Source organism: Bubalus kerabau, chromosome 2 (genome assembly GCF_029407905.1).
Source record: "Bubalus kerabau isolate K-KA32 ecotype Philippines breed swamp buffalo chromosome 2, PCC_UOA_SB_1v2, whole genome shotgun sequence".
Taxonomy (NCBI): Eukaryota; Metazoa; Chordata; class Mammalia; order Artiodactyla; family Bovidae; genus Bubalus; species Bubalus kerabau.
In genome coordinates this window covers 183,424,646-183,449,589 of record NC_073625.1, presented here as the reverse complement: position 1 = coordinate 183,449,589, position 24,944 = coordinate 183,424,646, and the positions used below count along the sequence as shown (strand labels likewise).

Here is a 24,944-nt window from a genome sequence, read left to right as displayed (position 1 = left end):
AAAAATAAAGAATTGTATTCACCATAAAAGTGAATATATCTTTGCCAACAAGAGCAAGCAGGTTTGCAGATGCCTTTGGTAGGAGTTACTGATTTCTGTGAGTCACCTCTGCCCTTCATTGGCTGATATATACTTAAGGAATGAACCTAATTTTAAAGTTAAGCAATGTATAAGTCATGAGATAACTATATCTTGGAACATTAAAATCTTATTCCAAAGGCAAATAATATTTTTAAATGACTTATAATATTATTCACCTGTGTTATTTTCGGATAATTGGAGTTGCATATTTAATTTTTCATTACATTGTATACTGAATAATTATTTTATCTAGAGATGTAAAATTAACAAAATTAAAATAGCTTGCTTTAGATTGTTGCCTTAGGGATCATCTTACCCTTTTTCCAAAGGAAGGTGACAAAGAAATTGCTACAAAAATGCAGGAGCTTGCCCTAAGTGAAGGTGCCTTACCTCGACACTTGCATACTGCGATGTTTACAATAAGCTCAGATCAAAGGATGCTTACAAATAGGTAGGTTAAATTTAATTTGCTATCAGTTAACTTGTTTAGAGGAGGGGTTCAGATATTACATAAAACAGAGTGGTTGGATTACACAGATGTTTCATTTTCTTTTGATTCACCGAGTTCTTGTCCTTTCCTTATGGAAAGATTGTACCCAAAAGATCATTGTCCATGTCCCTGCATAACTGGGGAGGAAAAAAATAAAACTGCTTTTTTCCCCCTACTCTCTGCTCATCAAGCTCTACACCGCATAGTCATGGGACTGGAACATGGAAAAGAGTGCTTTGTATCTTACGGAACTAGAACCACATGTCCCCAAGGCTTTTCTCCTTACATTTCCTCCTGGTTATCTCGTATGTAGATGACCCACCTAGTGATTTTTAAATGACTTTGGTCTGTTAGGTACTCTAAGAAAAAAGAAAACTTAATTATCTAGCCAGCCTTACCTAATCAAGCCTATCCTAAGTCTCTTGCAGTTAAACAATTTTCCCTTAGGTAAATCATCTCTTTTATAAAAATCCTTCAAATATGAGGAAACACATAAATCTGTTTACTCCCTGCTGTATGAATTCCAGCTCTTTTAATTCTTCTTTATAATTCTTGACGTAATATTTTAATCATGTTCTTTTTGGCTTTTTAAAATAATAGTGTAAATTGCTGACTTATGCTTACTTTATTGTAGAAATATAAATTTCATGTATTTATCACCTATGTTTGGTTATTGGCTACTGTAGTATGCTGCTCTGCCAGCAGTTTTCTGTTTTTACTATTATGAGAAGCTATCTGCATCCCTTACTTGAAAATACTAGGCATAAAAGTAGTCTTCAGTGTTGCCTGTGAAAACAAAAAGATATAAAAAGGTTATTTCCTAATATATTTGCTAAGATATTACATAGTAGAGACTATTTAATATCTTATTCCGTTAAACCCCCATGCTAGCCCTTTCCTGTTTCTCTTTTTATTAATCAGTTTAATCAATCAGTTGCATTCCCTACTGTGATCAGTAACAATACTGAAAAACTGTCAAATTATAATAGAAATACTATTTATCATTTACATTGCTTTATCTTTTATAAATTGCTGCTATAAAATGTTATCTCTTATCTCTAATTAAAATCTTTTTAGGAATCATTAATACGACACTTAGCAAATGCCAGTGAAGGAGATTATGTGTTATTACTTCAGTATGTTAATAGGCTTCCAGAGAGACATAGAGTAAACAGTTTTAGTAGTGATTTTTGTTTTTTTGGTGTCAGAACAAAGCACAGTTTGGGTTTTCTTATTAAACTGCTTTCATTTGGTAGTGTAACTAACATATATGCCCTTAAGTGGTTATTTGGTCATTCCGCTCACAGGATTCATCCTCATTCTTATTGCAAATGGCGGTTGAATCCCTACCAAAGCATGTGTCTCTGGTGAATAAAATGTATTCCCTATTTACCAGAAGCTTCCAGTCTGGGTAACAGATATCATCATGGGGATTAAGATTAATAAATGACTAAGTCCTAGATTCAACGTGAATCTTAGATACTCACTTTGAATCAAAATATTCTTTTAGCTCAAAAGTGCTTTTTAAGTCTTTGTTCAGTTCAAAACTGAAAATATTTTCTATCTCTGACCTTGCCAGGAAGTATGTATTAGAACATAGTTGACATTTGCTCATGTTCAGAATTCCAAAGAATTCCAGAATGATATGATCACTATAGCAGGACTTGTAATACAAACTAATTATATTATCAAGTCTAATTGTTTCCCTGTCTTTAAAAATATGTGGTAAGAACCTACCTCTTCACGTTTAGATCTGTTGAAAATTGATGAGTTCAAGAAGGAAGCATTTTAATTTGAAGAAAATATTAAAATGTTAGTAATATTTGAATTACTCATATAGCTCAAGTTAAAATATTAATTTTTAGTATTTAACATCAGAATGATTTTTTCCTTAATTTTTATTGGAGTATAGTTGATTTAGGGTATTGTGTTAGATCCACATGTACAGCAGTATGACTCAGTTATATATATATCCCCTATTTTTTAGATTATTTTCACATATAGGTTATTACAGAGTATTGACTAGGTAGAATTTTTTTTTTTTTAATTGTAGTCTTATTTCTTACATGATATGTTGTTCTTAAAAATTCCTTTTTGTTCTAGCTGAGATAAAGCAGCAAACCTTTCTCAACGTCTGCTTTTTTCAGACAGCTAAGTAGACATTTAGTCGGACTCTGGACAGCTGATAATGCAACTGCAACAAACTTGTTGAAACGCATTTTGGTAAGTCAGTTGAGTATATATTCTTACCCAATAAAATTTCATTGATAAGTTATTTATTTGGTTAAGGGTTGGTTTTGTTTTGTTTTGTTTAGTTTGCCTGTTTGTTTTTAATATAAAAGATACTAATCAAAGGAGTTATCATACAATAAATGTTATCCTCAGTAGCTAAATCGTCAGTTCAGTTCAGTCAATCAGTTGTGTCCAGCTCTTTGCGACCCCATAGACTGAGACATGCCAGGCTTCCCTCTCCATCACCAACTCCCAAAGCTTGCTTAAACTCATGTCCATCCAGAAGGTGATGCCTTCCAACCATCTCATCCTCTGTCGTCCCCTTCTCCTGCCTTCAAACTTTGCCAGCATCAGGGTCTTTTCCAGTGAGTCAGTTCTTTGCGTAAGGTGGCCAGAGTACTGGAGTTTCAGCTTCAGCATCAGTCCTTCCAATGAATATTCAGGACTGATTTCCTTTAGGATTCACTGGTTAGATCTCCTTGCAGTCCAAGGGACTCTCAAGAGTCTTCTCCAACACCACAGTTCAAAAGCATCAATTCTTTGGTGCTCATCTTTCTTTATAGTCCAACTCTCACATCCATACATGACTACTGGAAAAACCATAGCTCTGACTAGATGGACCTTTGCTGGCAAAGTAATGTCTCTGCTTTATTAATATGCTGTCTAGGTTGGTCATAGCTTTTCTTCCAAAGAGCAAGCGTCTTTTAATTTTATGGCTGCAGTCATCATCTGCAGTAATTTTGAAGCCCAAGAAAATAAAGTCTCTCACTGTTTCCATTGTTTCTCCATCTATTTGCCGTGAAGTGATGGGACTGATGCCATGATCTTAGTTTTCTGAAAGTTGAGTTTTAAGCCAACTTTTTCACTTTCCTTTTTCACTTTCATTGAGAGACTCTTTAGTTCTTCTTCCCTTGCTGCCATAAGGGTGGTGTCATCTGCATATCTGAGGTTATTGACACCTCTCCTGGCAATCTTGATTCCAGCTTTTGCTTCATCCAGCCTAACGTATTTTATATGATGTACTCTGCATATAAGTTTAATAAGCAGGGTGACAGTATGTAGCCTTGACATACTGCTTTCCCAATTTGGAACCAGTCTGTTGTTCCATGTCCGGTTTTAGCTATTGCTTCTTGACCTGCATACAGATTTTTCAGAAGGCAGATGAGGTGGTCTGGTATTTCCATCTCTTGAAGAATTTTGCACAGTTTGTTGTGATCCACACAGTCAAAGACTTTGGCATAGTCAATGAAGCAGAAGTAGATGTTTTTCTGGAACTCCCTTACTTTTCTGATGATCCAGCGGATGTTAGCAATTTGATCTCTGGTTCCTCTTCCTTTTCTAAATCCAGCTTAAACATCTGGAAGTTCACAGTTTATGTACTATTGAAGCCTGACTTGGAGAATTTTGAGCGTTACTTTGCTAGCGTATAAGATGAATGCAATTGTGTGGTAGTTTGAACTTTGTTTGGCATTGCCTTTGTTTGGGATTGGAATGAAAACTGACCTTTTCCAGTGCTGTGGCCACTGCTGAGTTTTCCAAATTTGCTGGCATATTGAGTGCAGCATTTTCACAGCATCATCTTTTAGGATCTGAAATAGCTCAACTGGAATTCCATCACCTCCACTAGCTTTGTTTGTAGTAATGCTTCCTGAGGCCCACTTAACTTCACACTCCAGGATGTCTAGCTCTAGGTGAGTGTCACACCATCGTGGTTATCTGAGTCGTGAAGACATTTTTTATATAGTTCTTTTGTGTATTCTTGCTACCTCTTTTTAATATCTTCTTTTTCTATTAGGTCCGTACCATTTCTGTCCTTTATTGAGCCCATCTTTGCATGAAATGTTCCCTTGGTATGTCTGTATTTTTCCTGAAGGGATCTCTAGTCCTATCCATTCTGTTGTTTTCCTCTATTTCTTTGCAGTGATCACTGAGGAAGACTTTCTTATCTCTTCTTGCTATTCTTTGGAACTCTGCATTCAGATGGGTGGATCTTTCCTTTTCTCCTTTGCCTTTACCTTCTCTTATTTTCTCAACTATTTGTGAGGCCTCCTCAGTCAGCCATTTTGCCTTTTTGCGTTTCTTTTTCTTGGGGATGGTTTTGATCTTTGCCTCCTGTACAGTGTCACGAACCTCCATCCATAGTTCTTCAGGCACTCTATCAGATCTAATCCCTTGAATCTATTTGTCACTTCTACTGTATAATCATAAGGTATTTGATTTAGGTCAAATCTGAGTGGTCTAGTAGTTTTCCCTACTTTCTTCAATTTAAGTCTGAATTTTGCAATAGGGAATTCATCTGAGCCACAGTCAGCTCCTGGTCTTGTTTTTGCTGACTGTATAGAGCTTCTCCATCTTTGGCTGCAAAGAATATAATCAGTCTGATTTTGGTATTGACCGTCTGGTGATGTCCATGTGTAGAGTCGTCTCTGTGTTGTTGGAAGAGGGTGTTTGCTGTGACCCGTGCATTCTCTTGGCAAAACTCTTGTTAGCCTTTGCCCTGCTTCTTTGTGTACTCCAAGGCCAAATTTGCCTGTTACTCCAGATATCTCTTGACTTCCTACTTTTGCATACCAGTCCTCTATGATGAAAATAGCATCTTTTTTTTGGTGTTAAGTCTAGAAGGTCTTGTAGGTCTTCATAGCACCGTTCAGCTTTTTCGGCATTAGTGTTTGGGGCATATACTTGGATAACTGTGATATTGAATGGATTGCCTTGGAAACGAACAGAGATCATTGTTTTGTTTTTGAGATTGCACCGAAGTACTTACTGCATTTCGGACTCTTTTGTTGACTGTTAGGGCTACTCCATTGCTTCTAAGGGATTCTTGCCCACAGTAGTAGGTACAGTGATTGTCTGAATTAAATTTGCCCATTCAAGCTGAGTCATCGTATTAATTTATTTGGTGTTTGAAGGCTAGATTTTGTGTGTGCAGTTGTTTTGAAAATGGATTGTATATCTTGTTTTTTCTTGTTGTTTTTAGCCCCCAGGCTTGCTGGCATACTTGGACAGCTCCGATCCAGTTCCTGAGAAGGATACTGATAGGATGCACGTTAGAGATAATGTGAAAATAGCAATGGTAAATATCCTTGTCATAAGTGTTTTTTCAGTATGAAAGAGTACTTTTTTGTGAAACACTTAATTAGTAGTGTTCCTTTAAGTTATTACTATTAACAGCTTTATTGAAGTAAAATTTACATCCCCAAAATTTAACCTATTTTTAGTGTACAGTTCTATAATCTTTAGAATTAAGTTATCACCAGAATCTAATTTCATGAATAGTAATTATCTTGTATTTTTTTCTCTAACAGCATATAGGCACATTAAATAATGGATTTTTTAAAAATTTGTTTCAAATTTATAAAGTGATATTAACACATAATATATAATTGATAAATGGTGAAAGAGGCTAACACTGAAAAAATTAAGTAGGGCTTTTTTTCCTTTACAAAGCAGTCTTAATTATTACTGTTGGCTATCTTTGAGAAAATTACTTAATGACTTTCAAGATATGCTGTTGTAGTGATGTCATATAATAACAATTAGAATGTGTTTGTTTCCTTTCTTCACCTCATTTCTCTGTCTGCACCCATCTCCCACTTAATATCTTGCTATCCCTCTAAAATATTCATTTTGTAAAATAGAAAATTTAAGATTTCTTGGACAAAATATATAATATGTTGTGGAAATGTTCACTTTGTTTTTCCACTGTTTGTTTTTTTTTTTCTGAGTATTTGTTTAATCGTGTAAAATAGTGTGACTCACTCTAATTATATTTTTAAAATAAATTCACAAATATAGGACTGTAATCGAATTCAACATTATTTAATAGGATCAGTATGGAAAATTTAATAAAGTTCCAGAGTGGCAAAGACTAGCTGGAAAAGCTGCTAAAGAAGTTGAAAAATTTGCCAAAGAAAAAGTGGATCTTGTCTTAATGCACTGGAGGGATAGAATGGGCATTGCACAAAAAGAGGTAAAAATAAAGTCTTCTGAACTTCTAAGACTTCCATGTATCCTAAGTTACTTCAGTTGTCACTGTTCATAGAAATGGTAGTCAGATACTTTTGACGGAACACCTGAAGATATGTCACCTAGTTCTGATTATGTTTTATATAAATTCTTCTTAATTCATAGTTTCATGAATCAGTGGTTAGGATTTTAATCATTTAATATAAAATTCCACTCTTGGGTTTCCCTGGTGGCTCAGATGGTAAAGAATCTGCCTGCAGTGTGAGAGACCTGGATTCAATCCCTGGTTGGGAAGATCCCCTGGAGAAGAGCATGGGAACCCACTTCAGTATTCTTTCTTGAAGAATTCATGGACAGAGGAGTCTGGTGGGCTCCGGTCCATGACAGTGGAGCCTTGCAGGCTCTAGTCCATGGCGTCACAAAAAGTCAAATATAACTGAGCAACTGCCACTTCCACTTTGACTTTTCACTCTTAATTTTTCTTCCATAACTTAACAGTGTCCATACTTTTAATTTCATATATATCTTTTTCCTTCCTTGTCTGAACTTTGTTTTGTTATCTATTCAGATAAAATTGCCCTTCTTGTTTAGCTTTTTTGAGACAAGTATTTTGAAAATAAGATTAACATTGTTAAATTTACTGTATATACTTAAATTTCATTATTACTTCCTCAAACCAAGGTCAGATCTGAAACAGTTTGTTTCATTCTTCAGCATGTAGTATGTGCTAGAGAACCTCATCCAGTAATGTTCAATCCTTCTATCTAAGATGGAATGTACCGTGGTTGAAAATGGTTTAAGGTTTCATGTAAAAGTTGACTTGATCTCGGATTTTGTTGACCATGTTTATATTCTTTCTCTTTTACCATCTCTTTATTTAAGGTAGCTGTTTTCTTATTCAAGGAAAATAGTATGTCTCTAAAAATAAATAGGTTTCTTAACGAATTTCCAGAATGTCTAAACTTAAGGCATCAGGTGCACCAGAACAGAAATATTATTATCTTATATGTCTATCTGAAATTGAGACCAAAATTCAGTTCTTTAGAACTTGAGCATAATGAGTTAATGTTAATTTGAATGAGTGACATATCACTATAAAGAATCATAAGATAGGCTTTCAAATGTCTAGGATAGTAAAAAGACTGAATTTTGAATTGGTTAACCTACATCTGAGCCTGGTTCTGTCACTTACTAACCCATATGGTAAGTTAAGGGTTTTCAGAATTTTGTTTTCCTCTTTCATAAAATCAGAATAGCAGTACCTCTTATCTCTGTCCTTTGAGGTTGCTTTGATGTACAAGGAAGTTAGTATTAAAAGTACGTATAATAAAAGGCAATACATGTCATGATAATATTGCTATAGCATTTGAAAATTGAAAGGCTTTAGATATGAATGATTTTCATAGTTATTAAAAATAGCAAGCTTCTGGGTTCAAGTAGTTAAACCCATTGCTGAAGTAATACTTGTTTCAAGCTGTTGGGTATAATTATACAGAAAATAAGTTTTTGCATCAGATTTCATACATAACATTTATCCAGTATAAAATTGAACACATAGCTATTTCAGCTAGAAATGTGAACGGCATCTATTATTTAAAGATAAGAATTCAGATGGAAAAGAAATATTTTTATTTTCAATAATGTTTTATCAGTTGGTTTCATTTACATGAGATATTATCTAAAGTGCTAAGCAAATAATGACACCAAATATTAATATGCTAGTCAGTAAATTATTGTGGTAGTAAACTAATTATTTCTGCCAGAGTACTGTTTTCAGCATTAATTTCTTTATGAAACAGTGAATAATCCTTGTGACTACTTTATTCATGGAAATATTAATATCAAAATATCTAATTAATGAGCTTCAACTAAAGTCTGAAAATTAATCATTGTCCAGATTAACTATTTAGTCTTAAAATGACCTGCATTTCTTATGTAATCAGGATGTTTAGAAAGTCAGTTCCATTTCTGATGTTCTGTGTTGTGTTAATAATAACCTTTGGCTAATGTATAGAATTGGTTTTTTCTTATTTATGTTATGTAAATTTGTTTACAGTTTAGGGGTTTGTTTAGCCACTTAGAGCTTTTAACCTACATCTCTAAATTAGTCAGCTTAGTTTATGACGAGCTGGTTGTCCTTTTTCTGCATAGTGTTTACATTTTTATAATTCTAGACTCCCAGCTTTTTGTCCTGAGGGCAGGGGAAATTGAAGATAGTATTACTTAATTAGAGATTTTAAGGAAAGGTTTGTCCTTAAAACTAAAATTGTGAGCTATTTATGTACTGTATTCAAGTCACCTAACATTAGTTTTCATGATAATGCATAGAATTAAAATTTGTAGGGAGTATTTCTTCAGTCAATATGTTTTATATTTCAAACAGCATTTACTTTTTAAAATTTACTACTTTGCCTTTATTCTTTCTGTGATATCTACTCTGTTTTATTGGTTTATTTTATATAGTTTGCCACTTCCTTAATGAAGTTACTGACTTTCGTGTTTTAATCTATGCTACTTTCTACTTTTAGCTTCTGTCACATTGACTATTAGTATTTCATGATTGAAATGTCTACATATTTTACTTGGAACAAAGGTTCTTAACCTTCAGACTTCCAAGAAATCTTTGAAATCTTCCCCTCCAGTTATAAACCTTATGTATGTGCCTTTCTGTGAAATATGACCATAACTTTCTTTGAATTCTCAGATACGTTTATGACTGCCTAAAATTTGGTTCATAGACTTTAGAGAAGTAGGTGGGCCTTTAGTCTTAAAGATAATTTTTACTGATGGCATCCTTGAAGAATTTGTGTAATAGAGATAGTGTAGATACATAGGCTTACTCATTTTTATTTAAAAAAATTTTCCCCCCTTTTAACAATTAAATTCAGGACAGAAACAACATGGTGAGTTTAAGTCCCTGCTACATGTATGAAATACACTAAACTGCCTGGTATGTGAAGTTGTCTTTGATATTCTTTGTTTAGTAAATTAAATTCAAGCTGTACTTCACATGTATATGAATATAGCTACTTAGTTTTTGTCCATCAGCTATTTCAATTTATACTTGTTCTCTTGTCTTTGGTAGCAATTTAGTAACCTTTAATCTTTTGTGTTTATTTTTTTGCTATGATATGATTTGTATATTAACTGCATGTAAATGTTTAAAGTAAGTCACCTGTTTTTCACTGTTATTAACAAAGTTTGGATTTGAAAAAATAATTTCAGGCTACATGGAAACTATTTCAGCAACACTATAGTAATACATGCTGACAAAGTATTATAAATACATTGTGATATAATCTCATAATCTATATTTTATAGATTCTGTCTCATTAATTTTGTCTCTGGCAAAATTTGATAATGGAAATGTTTCCCATCACTTACAAAATAATGATATTCTCACTGAGCTTATTTAATAGTTCCTGATTGAGCACTATGACATTTTTTTCTTTTCCAGAATATAAATCAAAAGCCAGTAGTTCTTCGAAAGAGAAGACAAAGAATAAAAATAGAAGCAAACTGGGATCTCTTCTATTATAGGTAAACTTTTCCAGTTAATTAAATTTAGCATTGGTCTTAGAAAAATCATGACAATTTTTTGTTTCTTTCTTTTTGCCTGAATGCAGTGCTTTATGCTATAGGTATTTTTTATGCTATCAGGGTCAAGAATTATAGCTGTTAAGTTTGGTATGATTAAAAAAGAAAGATTGGTATGATTAGTGATGCTTTCATAAAATTAAGACTTTCTCTAGAGTGTTGGTAGTCTGATGACCCAAAAGAACTTTTAGAATTATTAAGGCTTAGAGATGGTTACTTTAAAACACTTTATTATGGCTTAGATATAACTGTAACTTGTTTAAGCCTTGTTGGAAATACAGTCTTAAAAGAGCTGGATGATGAAAACATAAGGAGACTTGTGGGAAGTGGACATCCAGTGAGCTGACCTCATATACTTTTCCAGCCTTTCTAATATGGTAGCCTCTCCTCCCCATCTACTATTTCATCCCAGCACCCTCCATCTTAACCCTCCCCACACACTCACAATTATACACACATTGAAGGACTTTGAAACATTTAGTGGAGTTTGCAAAAACTTTTTTGAAATAATTCACAGCACTCAGTCTGGAAGCTGCTATTGATTATATAGGGGAAAATAAGTGCTTTAGAATCTTCCCACAGTACCTTATGAGTGTAGTGTGTTTATAATATGGCCTTAAGAATATTCCTTGGTTTTCTTCTTCTGGAATTTCTCAGTTGTGTTGTCCTCCCTAAAATTTCCTTGAAATTCTGGTATCAGACTTTTTAGGAGGATTGCAGATTAAAAGTGAATGGTAGGAAACCCACCCACCCTTAGTTCAGACTTGAATTCAAATTTATTATGATAGTTAAATAATTCCAGGAATAAAAGAAAGGTATTTTGAAAATATCCATCAGAGTTTGGCAGTTTAGTAGTATTTTTTCTTGGATAGTTAGTAAGGTTCTAATCTGGAATGTTGCTCATCCCACACACTTCCACAGTCAATTATCCAGAAATTCTTATCCCCAACCTGTAATGTCATATCTATTTATAATTCTTTTCTTAATTTATATTAGCAATAAATATTAAAATTAAAGTATCAGTTCCTTGTTTTGAAATCCATACAGATTTGTTTTATGGTTTGGCTTAATTTTTCCCCCTCACCATTTTATAATGAAAACTTTCAAATGTACAGAAAAGGTAAAAGAATTTTACAATGAGCACTTGTATACCTGTGACTGAAATTTTACTATTAATATTTTACTATACTAACTTTACAGAGATTTTATTTTCCTTATTTATGTTTGCTAAAGTTTATTAATTCTCCTGTTGCTTATTATAAGTTATTGTTAGGGATATTTGTAGATTTTTAAAATTATTTATTGCTTCCCACTATTTTCTGATTACATGTATATCTAGGTTTGGTCAGGACCATGCCAGGTCAAACTTAATTTGGAATTTCAAAACACGAGAAGAATTGAGAGATAGTCTTGAATCTGAAATGAGAGCATTTAATATTGATAGAGAGCTTGGTAGTGCTAATGTTATCTCCTGGAACCATCATGAATTTGAGGTAAATTTTAATTTTTGTAGTGTATTTATTTTTTAAAAGTATTAGTTTGGAGTTATGCTTTTTTTAATTTGTAATTGTTTAATGTATATCTCTCCCTTTCACTTATAATTTTATACAGGAAATATTGGAAAACTTTTACTTTGCTTCAGACAAATGAAAAATTAAATTTGTTAAGTACCTGAGTTTTGTACCTGAAAATCATGTAGGAGTTTTAATAAATTTGATCCTATGCATTCTAGATCTGTTCTGTGCTTGTTTTCTTTCCCTTTAGATTCTTTGTTGAAACATATCTGTTCCTCTTATTTCTTGTACCTTGTTCAATAGACTTTTTGTGTTATTTTAATTCTGAATGTGGCCTTTTTTTTGCTGCTCTATTAAAATAGTGATGTGAATAATGACAAAATAAGAACAAGAAACTTGGTGGTGGTATGCTGTCTCTTGTGTGTCTAAATTTTTATTTTAGCTGTAAATTTGATCATGTTCATGACTCTGCTGACTTTGCTCTTTAACTCAACTGCATTTCTTAAACTTACTGATAATTTGTTGCTGCTCATCGCCTCCCCTTTGAAAAACCTTTCTTTACTGTGGTTTTGGGAATCTGTATTCTTGGGGATTTTCTCCTTCACTGTCCATTCTGCCTCCTTTGCTCATTTTTCCTTACTGTTCAACTGCTAAGTGTTGCTTGGCCCTGAAGGATCAGTTCTTGGTCTTCTTTTTCATTGATATTTATTGACTCGGTGCTCTTATCCATTCTCATGGGTTTTGTTGTTGTTGTTGTTGTTATTTACTGATGGAGAAAGTAATTACTTTAGCAAAGTAATGCTCAAAATTCTCCAAGCCAGGCTTCAACAGTATGTGAACAGTGAAATTCCAGATGTTCAAGCTGGGCTAAGAAAAGGCAGAGGAACCAGAGATCAAACTGCCAACATCTGTTGGGTCACCGAAAAAGCAAGAGAGTAACAGAAAAACATCTACTTTTGCTTTATTGACTTCACCAAAGCCTTTGACTCTGTGGATCACAAAAAACTGTGGAAAATTCTTAAGAGATATGGGAATAGCAGACCACCTTACCTACCTGCGGCTTCCTTGGTAGCTCAGATGGTAAAGAGACCGCCTGCAATGTGGGAGACCTGGGTTCGATCCCTGAGTCAGGAAGATCCCCTGGAGAAGGAAATGGCAACCCACTCCAGTATTCTTGCTTGGAAAATCCCACGGACGGAGGAGCCTGGCGGGCTTGGTGGGCTATATAGTCCATAGGGCCGCAAAGAGTCGGACACGATTGAGTGACTTAACACTTTTTACCTGCCTCCTGAGAAATCTGTATGCAGGTCAAGAAGCAACAGTTAGAACTGGACATGGAACAACAGACTGTTTCCAAATCGGGAAAGGAGTACGTCAAGGCTGTATATTGTCGCCCTGCTTATTTAACATACATGCAGAGTACATCGTACAAAATATGCTGGGCTGGATGAAGCACAAGCTGGAATCATGATTGCTGGGAGAAATATCAATAACCTCAGATATGCAGATGACACCACTCTTATGGCAGAAAGTGAAGAACTGAAGAGCCTCTTGATGAAAGTGAAAGAGGAGAGTGAAAAAGTTGGCTTAAAACTCAACATTCAGAAATCTAAGATCATGGCATCTGGTCCCATCACTTCATGGCAAACAGATTCTGAAACAGTGGAAACAGAGACTTTATTTTTTGGGGCTCCAAAATCACTGCAGATGGTGACAGCAGCCATGAAATTAAAAGATGCTTGTTCCTTGAAAGAAAAGCTATGACAAACCTAAACAGCATATTAAAAAAGCAGACTTTGCCGATGTAGGTCCGTCTAGTCAAAGCTGTGGTTTTTCCAGTATTCATGTGTGGATGTGAGAGTTGGACTATAAAGAAAGCTGAGCACTGAAGAATTGATACTTTTGAACTGTGGTGTTGGAGAAGACTCTTGAGAGTCGCTTGGACTGCAAGGAGATCAAACTAGTCAGTCTTAAAGGAAATCAATCCTGAATATTCATTGGAATGACTGATGTGGAAGCTGACACTCCAATACTTTGAGCACCTGATGTGAAGAACTGACTCACTGGAAAAGACCCTGATGCTGGGAAAGATTGAAGGCAGGAGAAGAAGGGGATGACAGAGGATGAGATGGTTGGATGCCATCACCAACTGGATGGACTTGAGTGTGAGCAAACTTCTGGAGTTGGTGATAGACAGGAGAGCCTGGTGTGCTGCAGTCCATGGGTCGCAAAGAGTCAGACACGACTGACTGAACTGAACTGAACTGAACTGAACTGATGGAGAATCTCATGGACAGAGGAGCATGGTGGGCTAGAGTCCATAGGGTTGCAAAGTGTCGGACACGACTGAGCAACTAACACATACACACAATGATGGCTTTAAGACGTTCATCTTCTGCTTACACTTTCTTTTCTAGATTTCATGCTTTTGCTTTATGAATTGGATATCTGATAAACTTCTAGAACTTAGCTCTAAAACTGCTCTGCTTCTTCCCTCAAATCTAGTTCACATAGTCTTTCTAATCTTAGATAATGACTACTCCTTATTTTCTAGTCAAAACCCTTGAAATCATCTTTTTTCTTATGCCCCAATTCAGTTTGTCAGCAAATTCTATTCAGTGCACCTTCAAAATGTACCCAGAATCCAGCCCTCTTCTCTTTATGGGATTGTAGCAATTTCTGCGCTTCTACCATTGCCTCTCTGCAATCTGTTATCCACTTGGTTAGCAGTATGATCTTGTTATAGTGTAAGTCGATCTTGTCACTTCTCTGCTCAAAGCACTCTGGTACTTCTGTAGCTTCCCAGCTCACTTAGTAAAAGCCCGAGTCTTTAAAATGACTTACAAAATAAAATATGTATCCCCTAAATCGAAGCAGTGTTTCTTTGATCTCATCTCCTAGTATGCTCTCACTGTTGACTCTGGCCACTCTGGCTTCCCCAAAAACATGAAATTCATATTCTTGAATCAAGGTCTTTCTACTTGCAGTTCCCTCTGCCTAAAATTTTATTTTCTACAGAGAGCTTCATTTCCTTCAAGTCATTTGCTAGATGTCATCATCTGAGTGGGCATTCTCTGGCCACTGTGTTTAAAATTACAGCCTTCATACACATGTGAACACACACACACATATTCTGTCTTCACACTCCCTCCTTGCTTTATTTTATTCCATAGTACATACTATCACCCAACTATCATATATATATTTCTTTTTTATCTACTACTTCTGTAAGGACAGAATTGTTTGTTAGTTTAATGCTACATCCCTAATAACTAGAACAGTGCATAATGTATACCTTATGTTCTTAATAAATGGGGTTGAACAAATTGAAACTCAGAATTTATGGGAAAAAATGAAATAGATATACATATATATTTTATATTTTATAGTTTATAATTTTAGAAAACAGTCGTTGTAGGCTTTGGTAAAAGAATTTTGATAATCTGGTCAAGAAATTCCTTTTTATAGTTGTTCGCGAATCTTTGCTTGAGACAAATCCCAGTTCCAGATCATAGGCTACTCCCTCACATATTAATTCCAATGTGTAACCTGGACATATGGAGAATGAATACTATATAAAAATTAATACTATAAAAAATGTCATAAAATATAGTTGATGTGTTGGGAGATCAAAGAAGGCCCTAACTCATACAAGTATCATGTATGAGTTTGGCAAACTGTGTGTGGTGTGTGATCATGTACTTTTTGCTTAGTTGTAGCCAGATTGTCTCTTTATGGTATTTTGGTGTTTTCTTCCCTTAAATCTTCATGGACAATATATAGTCCTCTGACAGTTTTTATTTGAAAGCCTTACATTCATAAAACTAGTGTGGAATTCTGACTCTCAACATTTAACTGAACTAAGTTATATTAATAATAATTAATTACCAGATATTTTAAGAAATGATGATTTTTTGTTGTTAAAGACTATTTCATCAAGAAAAGAAGAAAGCTCTGAACAGGAAGAATTTTAAGAAATGATTGTGTGAACATTTCCAAAACTGTATTGTAAACTATAATAATGTAATTTGCTTTTATTAATAAAGGTTAAATATGAGTGCTTGGCAGAGGAGATCAAAATAGGAGATTATTACCTGAGATTACTATTGGAGGAAGATGAGAATGAAGACAGTGGATCAATTAAGCGATCGTAAGCTACTCTTCATATCATTATATTTGTTTTCACTGTTAGTCTCATGGTTAATTCTATTATGAATTTTTTTTTTTTAATCTAGGTATGAGTTTTTCAATGAACTTTATCATCGTTTCCTACTCACCCCAAAAGTAAACATGAAGTGTTTATGTTTACAAGCCCTTGCTATTGTTTATGGCAGATGTCATGAAGAAATAGGACCTTTTACAGATACAAGATATATCATTGGAATGTTAGAAAGGGTAAGGATGCCATTAAAAGAAACTGCTATTTGATGTCATTGGAGTATATGTTAAATTTTCAGAAGTAAAGTACTATTTGATCACGTTGCTGCCAGAACTTTCTACCTGAGTTTTTCTGTTGTTTATATTATATTTATTTAAATATAAGTTAGGAAAACAGGAAAATAACTAATGGGTTAGCATTTGTCCATGTCAGTTTATTTTTTTTAGTTGCTGCTTGTGAACTTTAGTGACCTATTTGCCAGTCTTTAAGTATGGATGATCTGGACAGGTGTATAAAAGAAATAGTGACTTTCAGAGTTGAATATTCTTTTGAAATGGACATTTTGGAAGAATCTTAAATGATGCTAGCATACTAAGCTTCAAAGTATAAAAATAGTAAAACTTTAAGAAAGGGAACCTTGAGTTAGCATAGTTTTGGAGTGTTGTTGTTTTTTTTTTTTTAATTTAATAAAGTTTGTTTAACATTTGAGCAAGGTAAGACAAGAACAGACTGACCTATTCATCCATTATACAGCTCAAATTTGAGCATTACTTACCTCTTACAGTATATACATCTTATTCTTTCCTTTGTGTTTGCATTCCTTTTAACAATTTAAATTTCAGTGTTTCAGCCTTAGAATCATTTCACCAGTTTTTAAAATGGTTGTTGGTGCTTGCTATAATTGCCTTAACTCTCAGCCATACTTTGTGGGATAGAAAACTGGTTCTGAGTAAGTTCAGAAAACAGACCCAGGAAATAACCAGATGAAAATTCTTTATTTCACTGTTACACCAGATTTCACAATTGAATTCTAATTCACTCTTATTCAAGTGAACCTGAGTACTTGTGACATAGCATTTGTGTTTTAGGCAAATAAATTTTTTCTTATTGTGTTCATGATTATGTGATATATATGAAATATCACTAATCAGTTCTTTATAATTTTTACTTGAGAGTATCATTTGGGCCAATTTTTTCATTTATTTCAGTTTTTGATATGCATTCTTAAAGGCTATGTATTAATCTGTTTATGACTTAAAGTATCTGCCTTTCTAGAGAAATTAGACATGTTTTATAAAGTTACAAAAAATGTAAGACATTGAGAAATTGCAGTTATTGACAGTCTTCTCTGATATTCTTTGTTTACAGGATGACGTTATTTCTTTTTGGCTGTTGGTTGGCTTTGTCCAGTGATGATAATGTCTTAATCGGTGTTTGTATTTATTCACTTCTGACTAAATTCTTGTTTATTTCAATAGTGTACAGATAAACTTGAACGGGATAGGTTGATCCTCTTCCTTAACAAGTTGATCCTTAATAAGGTACAGTATTTTGCATAAATATCCTACTGTTTCCAAGTTAAGTCACACATATGTAAAGAAGATAAATGATTACCGTGTGGATTAATTATCAAGACATGGTTCTTGTCTAATTTTCTCTTTTTAGATCAGGAAACTCTGTGTGCACTCAACTCTTGAAGGGAAAAGTTCTTGCCAGATGTTCTTTTTTTTTTTTTTTTTTTAATTGACACTGATTTGCTTAATTTCATTCTCATTTTTAGTAAATAATGCAGATGTTTTTCAGTGAAATAAAATAAGTTCTATGAAAATTTAATTTCAATTATAATCTCTTCCTAACTTCTAAGAAATTACCAGTTTTATCTTGCTTACAAAAACAATCTGGAATTAAATTTTTTTAATATACTAGATTCTACTTCTAATTATAGAATAATCTATTTGTTAACAAAAAGATATTGGAAAGATGGAGGATAACTATAGAACCAGAGTTTATTCCACCCAGTCTTTAATTTATTTTTGTTTGCTCAGAACATGTTTAAGTAAAAATTCTTATGTGAACTCTCTGTAATATTGTTTTGTCTTTTTAACTTTTATCTAAATTGATACTCCTTTAACACAAAATTCTGAAAATACTGAGTAATACCATTTACATGTTAGTTTTTCCAAAGAGATTCCACATATTCCACATATATATTCCATATATTCCACATAAAAGGGTCTCTTCTTTGAGAACCTTTTACGTAGTCATATCTGTTAGAGAGAAAGATTTTGAATTGTGTAAACATGTTTCTGTGTTTCAGAAAAATGTTAAGGACCTGATGGATTCAAATGGAATTAGAATCCTTGTGGATTTGCTTACCCTTGCACACCTCCATGTAAGCCGAGCTACAGTACCACTGCAGGTATGCATGCTTATCTAGATTTCATAAGTTTAACCTTCTTTGAGTATGAATTTAGCATCAAAAGAATCATGACCTCAGATCAAAAGAATCTGGGACAACATTAAACCACTACCTGCATTCACATTATAGGGGTCCCAGAAGGAGAAAAGAGAGAGTAAAAGGACCCGAGAAAATATTTGAAAAGATAATAGCTGATACCTTCCCTAACATGAGGGCTTCCCTGGTGACTCAAAGGGTAAAGAATCCACTTGCAATATGGGAGACCTAGGTTCAGTCCATGGAGAAGGGAATGGCAAGCAACTCAAGTATTCTTGCCAGGAGAATTCCGTGGACAGAGTCGCCTGCTGGGGTACAGTCCATGGGGTCACGAAGAGTCAGATACGACTGAGCAACTTATGCTTACCCTAACGTGGGAAGGGAAGTAGTTAACCAAGTCCAGGAGGCACAGAGAGTCCCAGGCAGAGTAAACCCAAAGAGGAACATACAAGCCACATAGTAACCAAACTGACAAAAACTAAAGATAAAGGTAAAATATTAAAAGCAACAAGGGAAAAATGAGAACATGCAAGAGAACTCCCATCAGGCTATCAGCTCATTTCTCAGCAGAAACTCTTCAGGCCAGAAGGGAATGGCATGATATATTTAAAGTGATGAAAAGGAAGAACCTGCAACATTGCTGGGTGGAATATTTACCCAGCAAGACTCTCCTTCAGATTTGATGAATCAGAAACTTTCTAGACAAGCCAACAGTTAAGAGAATTCAGCTTTACAACAAATGCTAAAGAAACTTCTCTAGGCAGGAAGCAAGAGAAGAAAAAGACCTACTTACAGAAAGTAAACCCAAAACAACTAAGAAAATAACAGGATCATACATATTGATGATTAACCTTCAATGTAAATGGATTAAATGCACCAAGCAAAAGACATAGACTGGCTGAGCAGATGAAAACATGTGCATGTATGCACTGCCACTTACCATATCACTCTGCGTGAATCCCCCCCAAATTGTATGTAATTATTTTATATTGTTAGGTTAATCATGTTTTCATTATGGCTTGCAGTTGCAATTACCTATGATTATGTAACTATTACTCAATACCATTGTCTGATGATTAGTCAGCAGAAAAATAATAGAACTCTGTATCATCAAAACTACAATTTAACCGAAAGACTTCTTCTGATACCCAACTTAAGAGAAAGGATCTATACTTATCTCATTGGTGATATTTTTAGTGTTAATGTTAAATTTTTGTTTAATCTTTGAGGAGGTGAGTAGAATTGTGTACAAAGTGCTATTTCAGTATTCAGTTCAGTTCAGTTCAGTCACTCAGTCGTGTCCGACCCTTTGGGACCCCATGAACCGCAGCACGCCAGGCCTCCCTGTCCATCACCGACTCCAAGAGTCCATCCAAACCCATGTCCATCGAGTCGATGATGCCATCCAATCATCTCATCCTCTGTCGTCCCCTTCTCCTCCTGCCCTCAATCTTTCCCAACATCAGGGTCTTCCAGTGAGTCAGCTCTTCGCATCAGGTGGCCAAAGGACTGGAGTTTCGCTTCAACATCAGTCCTTCCAATGAACACCCAGGACTGATCTCCTTCAGGATGCACTAGTTGGATCTCCTTGCAGTCCAAGGGACTCTCAAGAGTCTTCTCCAACAACACAGTTCAAAAGCGTCAATTGTTCGGCACTTAGTTTTCTTTATATTCCAACTCTCACATTCATACATGACCACTGGAAAAATCATAGCCTTGACTAGATAGACCTTTGTTGGCAAAGTAATGTCTCTGCTTTTGAATATACTATCTAGGTTGGTTATAACTTTCCTTCCAAGGAGTTAGTGTATTTTAATTTCATGGCTGCAGTCACCATCTGCAGTGATTTTGGAGCCCCCAAAAATAAAGTCAGCCACTGTTTCCACTGTTTCCCCATCTGTTTGCCATGAAGTGATAGGACCGGGTGCCATGATCTTAGTTTTCTGAATGTTGAGCTTTAAGCCAACTTTTTCACTCTCCTCTTTCACTTTCATTGAGAGGCTTTTGAGTTCCTCTTCACTTTCTGCCATAAGGGTGGTGTCATCTGCATATCTGAGGTTATTGATATTTCTCCGGGAAATCTTGATTCCAGCTTGTGCTTCTTCAGCCCAGCGTTTCTCATGATGTACTCTGTGTAGAAGTTAAATAAGCAGGGTGACAACATAGGGCCTTGACGCACTCCTTTTCCTATTTGGAACCAGTCTGTTGTTCCATGTCCAGTTTTAACTGTTGCTTCCTGACCTGCATACAGGTTTCTGAAGAGGCAAGTCAGGTGGTCTAGTATTCCTGCCTCTTTCAGAATTTTCCAGTTTATTGTGATCTACACAGTTAAAGGCTTGGGCATAGTCAGTAAAGCAGAAATAGCATTTTTTATTATTGGGTACAAGTAATAGTAATTATAACACTTGGATTACAAATGTACGGAAATACCAGACCACCTGACCTGCCTTTTGAGAAACCTATATGTAGATCAGGAAGCAACAGTTAGAGCTGGACATGGAACAACAGACTGGTTCCAAATAGGAAAAGGAGTACATCAAGGCTCTATATTGTCACCCTGCTTATTTAACTTCTACGCAGAGTACATCATGAGAAACGCTGAGCTGAAGAAGCACAAGCTGGAATCAAGATTTCCCGGAGAAATATCAATAACCTCAGATATGCAGATGACACCACCCTTATGGCAGAAAGTGAAGAGGAACTAAAAAGCCTCTTGATGAAGGTGAAAGAGGAGAGTGAAAAAGTTGGCTTAAAACTCAACATTCAGAAAACGACGATCATGGCATCTGGTCCCATCACTTCATGGGAAATAGATGGGGAAACAGTGGAAACAGTGGCTGACTTTATTTTTGGGGGCTCCAAAATCACTGCAGATGGTGACTGCAGCCATGAAATTAAAATACACTAACTCCTTGGAAGGAAAGTTATAACCAACCTAGATAGTATATTCAAAAGCAGAGACATTACTTTGCCAACAAAGGTCTGTCTAGTCAAGGCTATGGTTTTTCCAGTGGTCATGTATGGATGTGAGAGTTGGACTGTGAAGAAGGCTGAGCGCAGAAGAATTGATGCTTTTGAACTGTGTTGTTGGAGAAGACTCTTGAGAATCCCTTGGACTGCAAGGACATCCAACCAGTCCATCCTAAAGGAGATCAGTCCTGGGTGTTCATTGAAAGGACTGATGCTGAAGCTCAAACTCCAGTACTTTGGCCACCTCATGCAAAGAGTTGACTCATTGGAAAAGACGGTGATGCTGGGAGGGTTGGGGGCAGGAGGAGAAGGGGATGACAGAGGATGAGATGGTTGGATGGCATCACTGACTCGATGGACATGAATTTGGGTAAACTCCATGAATTGGTGATGTACGGGGAAGCCTGGCGTGGTGCGATTCATGGGGTCGCAAAGAGTTGGACACTACTGAGTGACTGAACTGAAATGAACTGGGGTACTGTTATTGTACACAATATAATAACTCTCTCAATCCCATAACAGCCCTCCCAATTTACAGATGAGATATAGGAACTACAGAGAGGCTAAGTATGTTGTCCAAGATCACCTAATTATGGACAGAGCCAGAATTAGAAGCCAGAATCTATGTTCTTAACTACTTTCCTATACCTCTATGTGAATCTAACTGAAAGCTGATAGTAATCAGGGTATTTAAATCATGTTTTAATAAAATATACTAAGTACATAAAAATTTTGTGCTAGATTGTCATGAACAGTGGTATATAAAATTGAAAGAATTATCTGTCATGAGGGTAGTAGGTTGAAAGTAACTATTTAAAAAAGCTGAGTATCTTCCTGTATAACTATTTGACCTCAGGTGTTCATTGAAATTTTCAGTTGTTGTACATTTTTTCCCTCAAAAGAACTTTAATATTTTAAGCATTGTATTTTTGGTTAATGGCCCGTGTTTGATTATATAGCTATTTGCAGTATTCTTTGCTGCTAAAATTTTAGTGTCTGATAATTTATTACTGGGCTTCCTTGGTGGCTCAGATGGGTGAGAAGCTTCCTGCAAAGCAGGAGACCTAGGTTTGATCCCTGGATCAGGAAGATCCCCTGGAGAAGGGAATTGCTACCCACTCCAGTATTCTTGTCTGGAGAATTCCAAGGACAGAGGAGCCTAGTGGGCTACAGTCCATGGGTTCGCAAACCATCAGACACTACGGAGCGACTAACACTTACTAATCAGGCATATAGAAGTCTTTGAATTTAGCTTAGGTTGCCAAGTGAATCGGAGAAGCAATGGCACCCCACTCCAGTACTCTTGCCTGGAAAATCCCATGGACGGAGGAGACTGGTAGGCTGCAGTCCATGGGGTCCCTAGGAGTCGGACATGACTGAGCGACTTCACTTTCACTTTTCACTTTCATGCACTGGAGAAGGAAATGGCAACCCACTCCAGTGTTCTTGCCTGGAGAATCCCAGGGATGGGGGAGCCTGGTGGGCTGCTGTCTACGAGGTCACACACAGAGTTGGACACGACTGAAGTGACTTAGCTTAGCTAGCCAAATGAATTTAGGAAACTATTTACTTCATATGCATAATAACAAGTAGCATTTTAGTACTATTAGGTGTCTAATTCTCAACTGTTAAAATCAGGTAATTTAAATTTTAGATGGATTTCTAAAGATATATAAACTCAAGAAATTAGTACTGTTTACCTTTTTATGATATCTGTCCCCTTAGACTTCTGCCTTGAAAAATAACTAAATCCTTTTAAAACTTAGAGCAATGTGATTGAAGCTGCTCCAGATATGAAGAGAGAGAGTGAAAAGGAATGGTACTTTGGCAATGCAGACAAAGAAAGGAGTGGGCCATATGGATTTCATGAGGTATGTGTTTCAGAGAAACTTTTCATGGAAGTCTTAGCCTTTTTAATGTCCTCCTGTTTAGCACATATAGAGATGTGTAGTATTTTAAATCTGTGATTTAATTTGCTATCATCAGTTCCAAGGACTTCATTTCGATTTGAAAGACTCACATATCTAGACACACACACACACACACAACCATGTCTTTAATTCTTAGTGTTAAAAGCTGTTGGGACTTCCATAGTGGTTCAGTGATTAGGGTTCCATGCTTCCACTGTAGGGGGCCCAGGTTTGATCCTTGGTGTGGGAACTTAAGTTCCCCCGTGCTATGGCATGATCAATGAATCTAATAAATAAAACTATTTCAAGATGAATGCATCCTCAGAATGCAATTAAACACTTTAAAAGCCGTTGTCATGGCATCCCTAATAATTATTAGGGAAATAGAAACAAAACTCAATGAGATACCACCTCACATCAGTCAGAATGACCATCATTAAAAACTCTACAAATAACAGATGCTGGAGAGGGTGTGGAGAAAAGGGAACCCCTCCTACACTGTTGATGGGACTGTAAACTGGTCCAGCCACTGTAGAAAACAGTATGGAGGTTCCTCAAAAAACTAAAAATAGAGTTGCCATATGATCTAGCAGTCTCACTCCTGGGCATATGTCCAAACAAATCTGTAATTCCAAAGGTATGTGCACCTGTATGTTCATAGCATCACTATTCACAGTAACCAAGACATGAAAATAACCTAAATGTCTGTTGACAGATGGGTGGATAAAGAACAACACATGCAACATGTGGTACGTAAATACAGTGGAATACTACTCAACCACAAAAAAAGAATGAAATAATGCCATCTGTAGGAACATGGGTGCAACTAGAGATTATCACACTAAGTGAAATACGTCAAAAAGAGATACTGTATATCACTTAAATGTGGAATCTAAAATAACGACACGAATGAACTTATACATGAAACCTAAACAGACTCAGAGACTTGTGGTTGCCAAGGAGGGAAAAAAGTGGGGGAGGGATGGATTGGGAGTTTGGAGTTAGCAGATGCAAGCTAGTATATATATAATAGAATGAATAAACAGCAAGGTCTTACTGTATAGCACAGGGGACTATGTTCAAGATCCTGTGATGAACCATAATGGAAAAGTATATGTGTGTAACAGAATGTACTTTGCTGTATAGCAGAAATTAACATTATAAATCAAGTATACCTCAATAAAAAATTATTAAGAAAATAAAAATTATAAAGTTTTGAGGTAGTGCTCAGATTTTTCATGACTATTATATAACAATAGCTATCTTAATAATTATGTTAAACGGTAATGCTTCTTTATGGTATGAACAGGTAAGTTTTAATATGCAGTCTTAAAGTCATTGAAAATTGCATATCCAGTTCAATAGCAATTTCCATCTGAACATCTGGTCATGTTTGGTCCTTCCCTCTCTCTTTTTTTTTGTTTCTTGCTGCTGCACCGCGTCTTTGTTTCTATGCCAGGCTTTCTCTCGTTGTGGCAAGTGCAGGCCACTCTCTAGTTGTGGTGCATGGGCTTCTCAGTGCAGTGGCTTCTCTTGTGGAGCATGGGCTCTCGGGTGCGTGGGCTCC

General features: G+C 35.6%; 1 protein-coding gene across 4 annotated transcripts in view; it reads left to right on the top strand.

The window, feature by feature from the left end:
- DNAJC13 (DnaJ heat shock protein family (Hsp40) member C13) overlaps nucleotides 1-24,944 on the top strand; it is a 152,232-nt gene that overhangs the window by 65,572 nt on the left and 61,716 nt on the right. For all 4 annotated transcript variants that reach the window (XM_055569685.1, XM_055569684.1, XM_055569686.1 and 1 more), the window contains exons 17-27: nucleotides 411-532; nucleotides 2,719-2,794; nucleotides 5,784-5,879; nucleotides 6,633-6,776; nucleotides 10,230-10,312; nucleotides 11,709-11,862; nucleotides 15,930-16,033; nucleotides 16,119-16,278; nucleotides 17,521-17,583; nucleotides 18,360-18,461; nucleotides 23,234-23,338. In XM_055569685.1, the coding sequence (XP_055425660.1) occupies nucleotides 411-532; nucleotides 2,719-2,794; nucleotides 5,784-5,879; nucleotides 6,633-6,776; nucleotides 10,230-10,312; nucleotides 11,709-11,862; nucleotides 15,930-16,033; nucleotides 16,119-16,278; nucleotides 17,521-17,583; nucleotides 18,360-18,461; nucleotides 23,234-23,338 (1,209 nt within the window). The remainder of the gene's footprint in view (nucleotides 1-410; nucleotides 533-2,718; nucleotides 2,795-5,783; nucleotides 5,880-6,632; nucleotides 6,777-10,229; nucleotides 10,313-11,708; nucleotides 11,863-15,929; nucleotides 16,034-16,118; nucleotides 16,279-17,520; nucleotides 17,584-18,359; nucleotides 18,462-23,233; nucleotides 23,339-24,944) is intronic.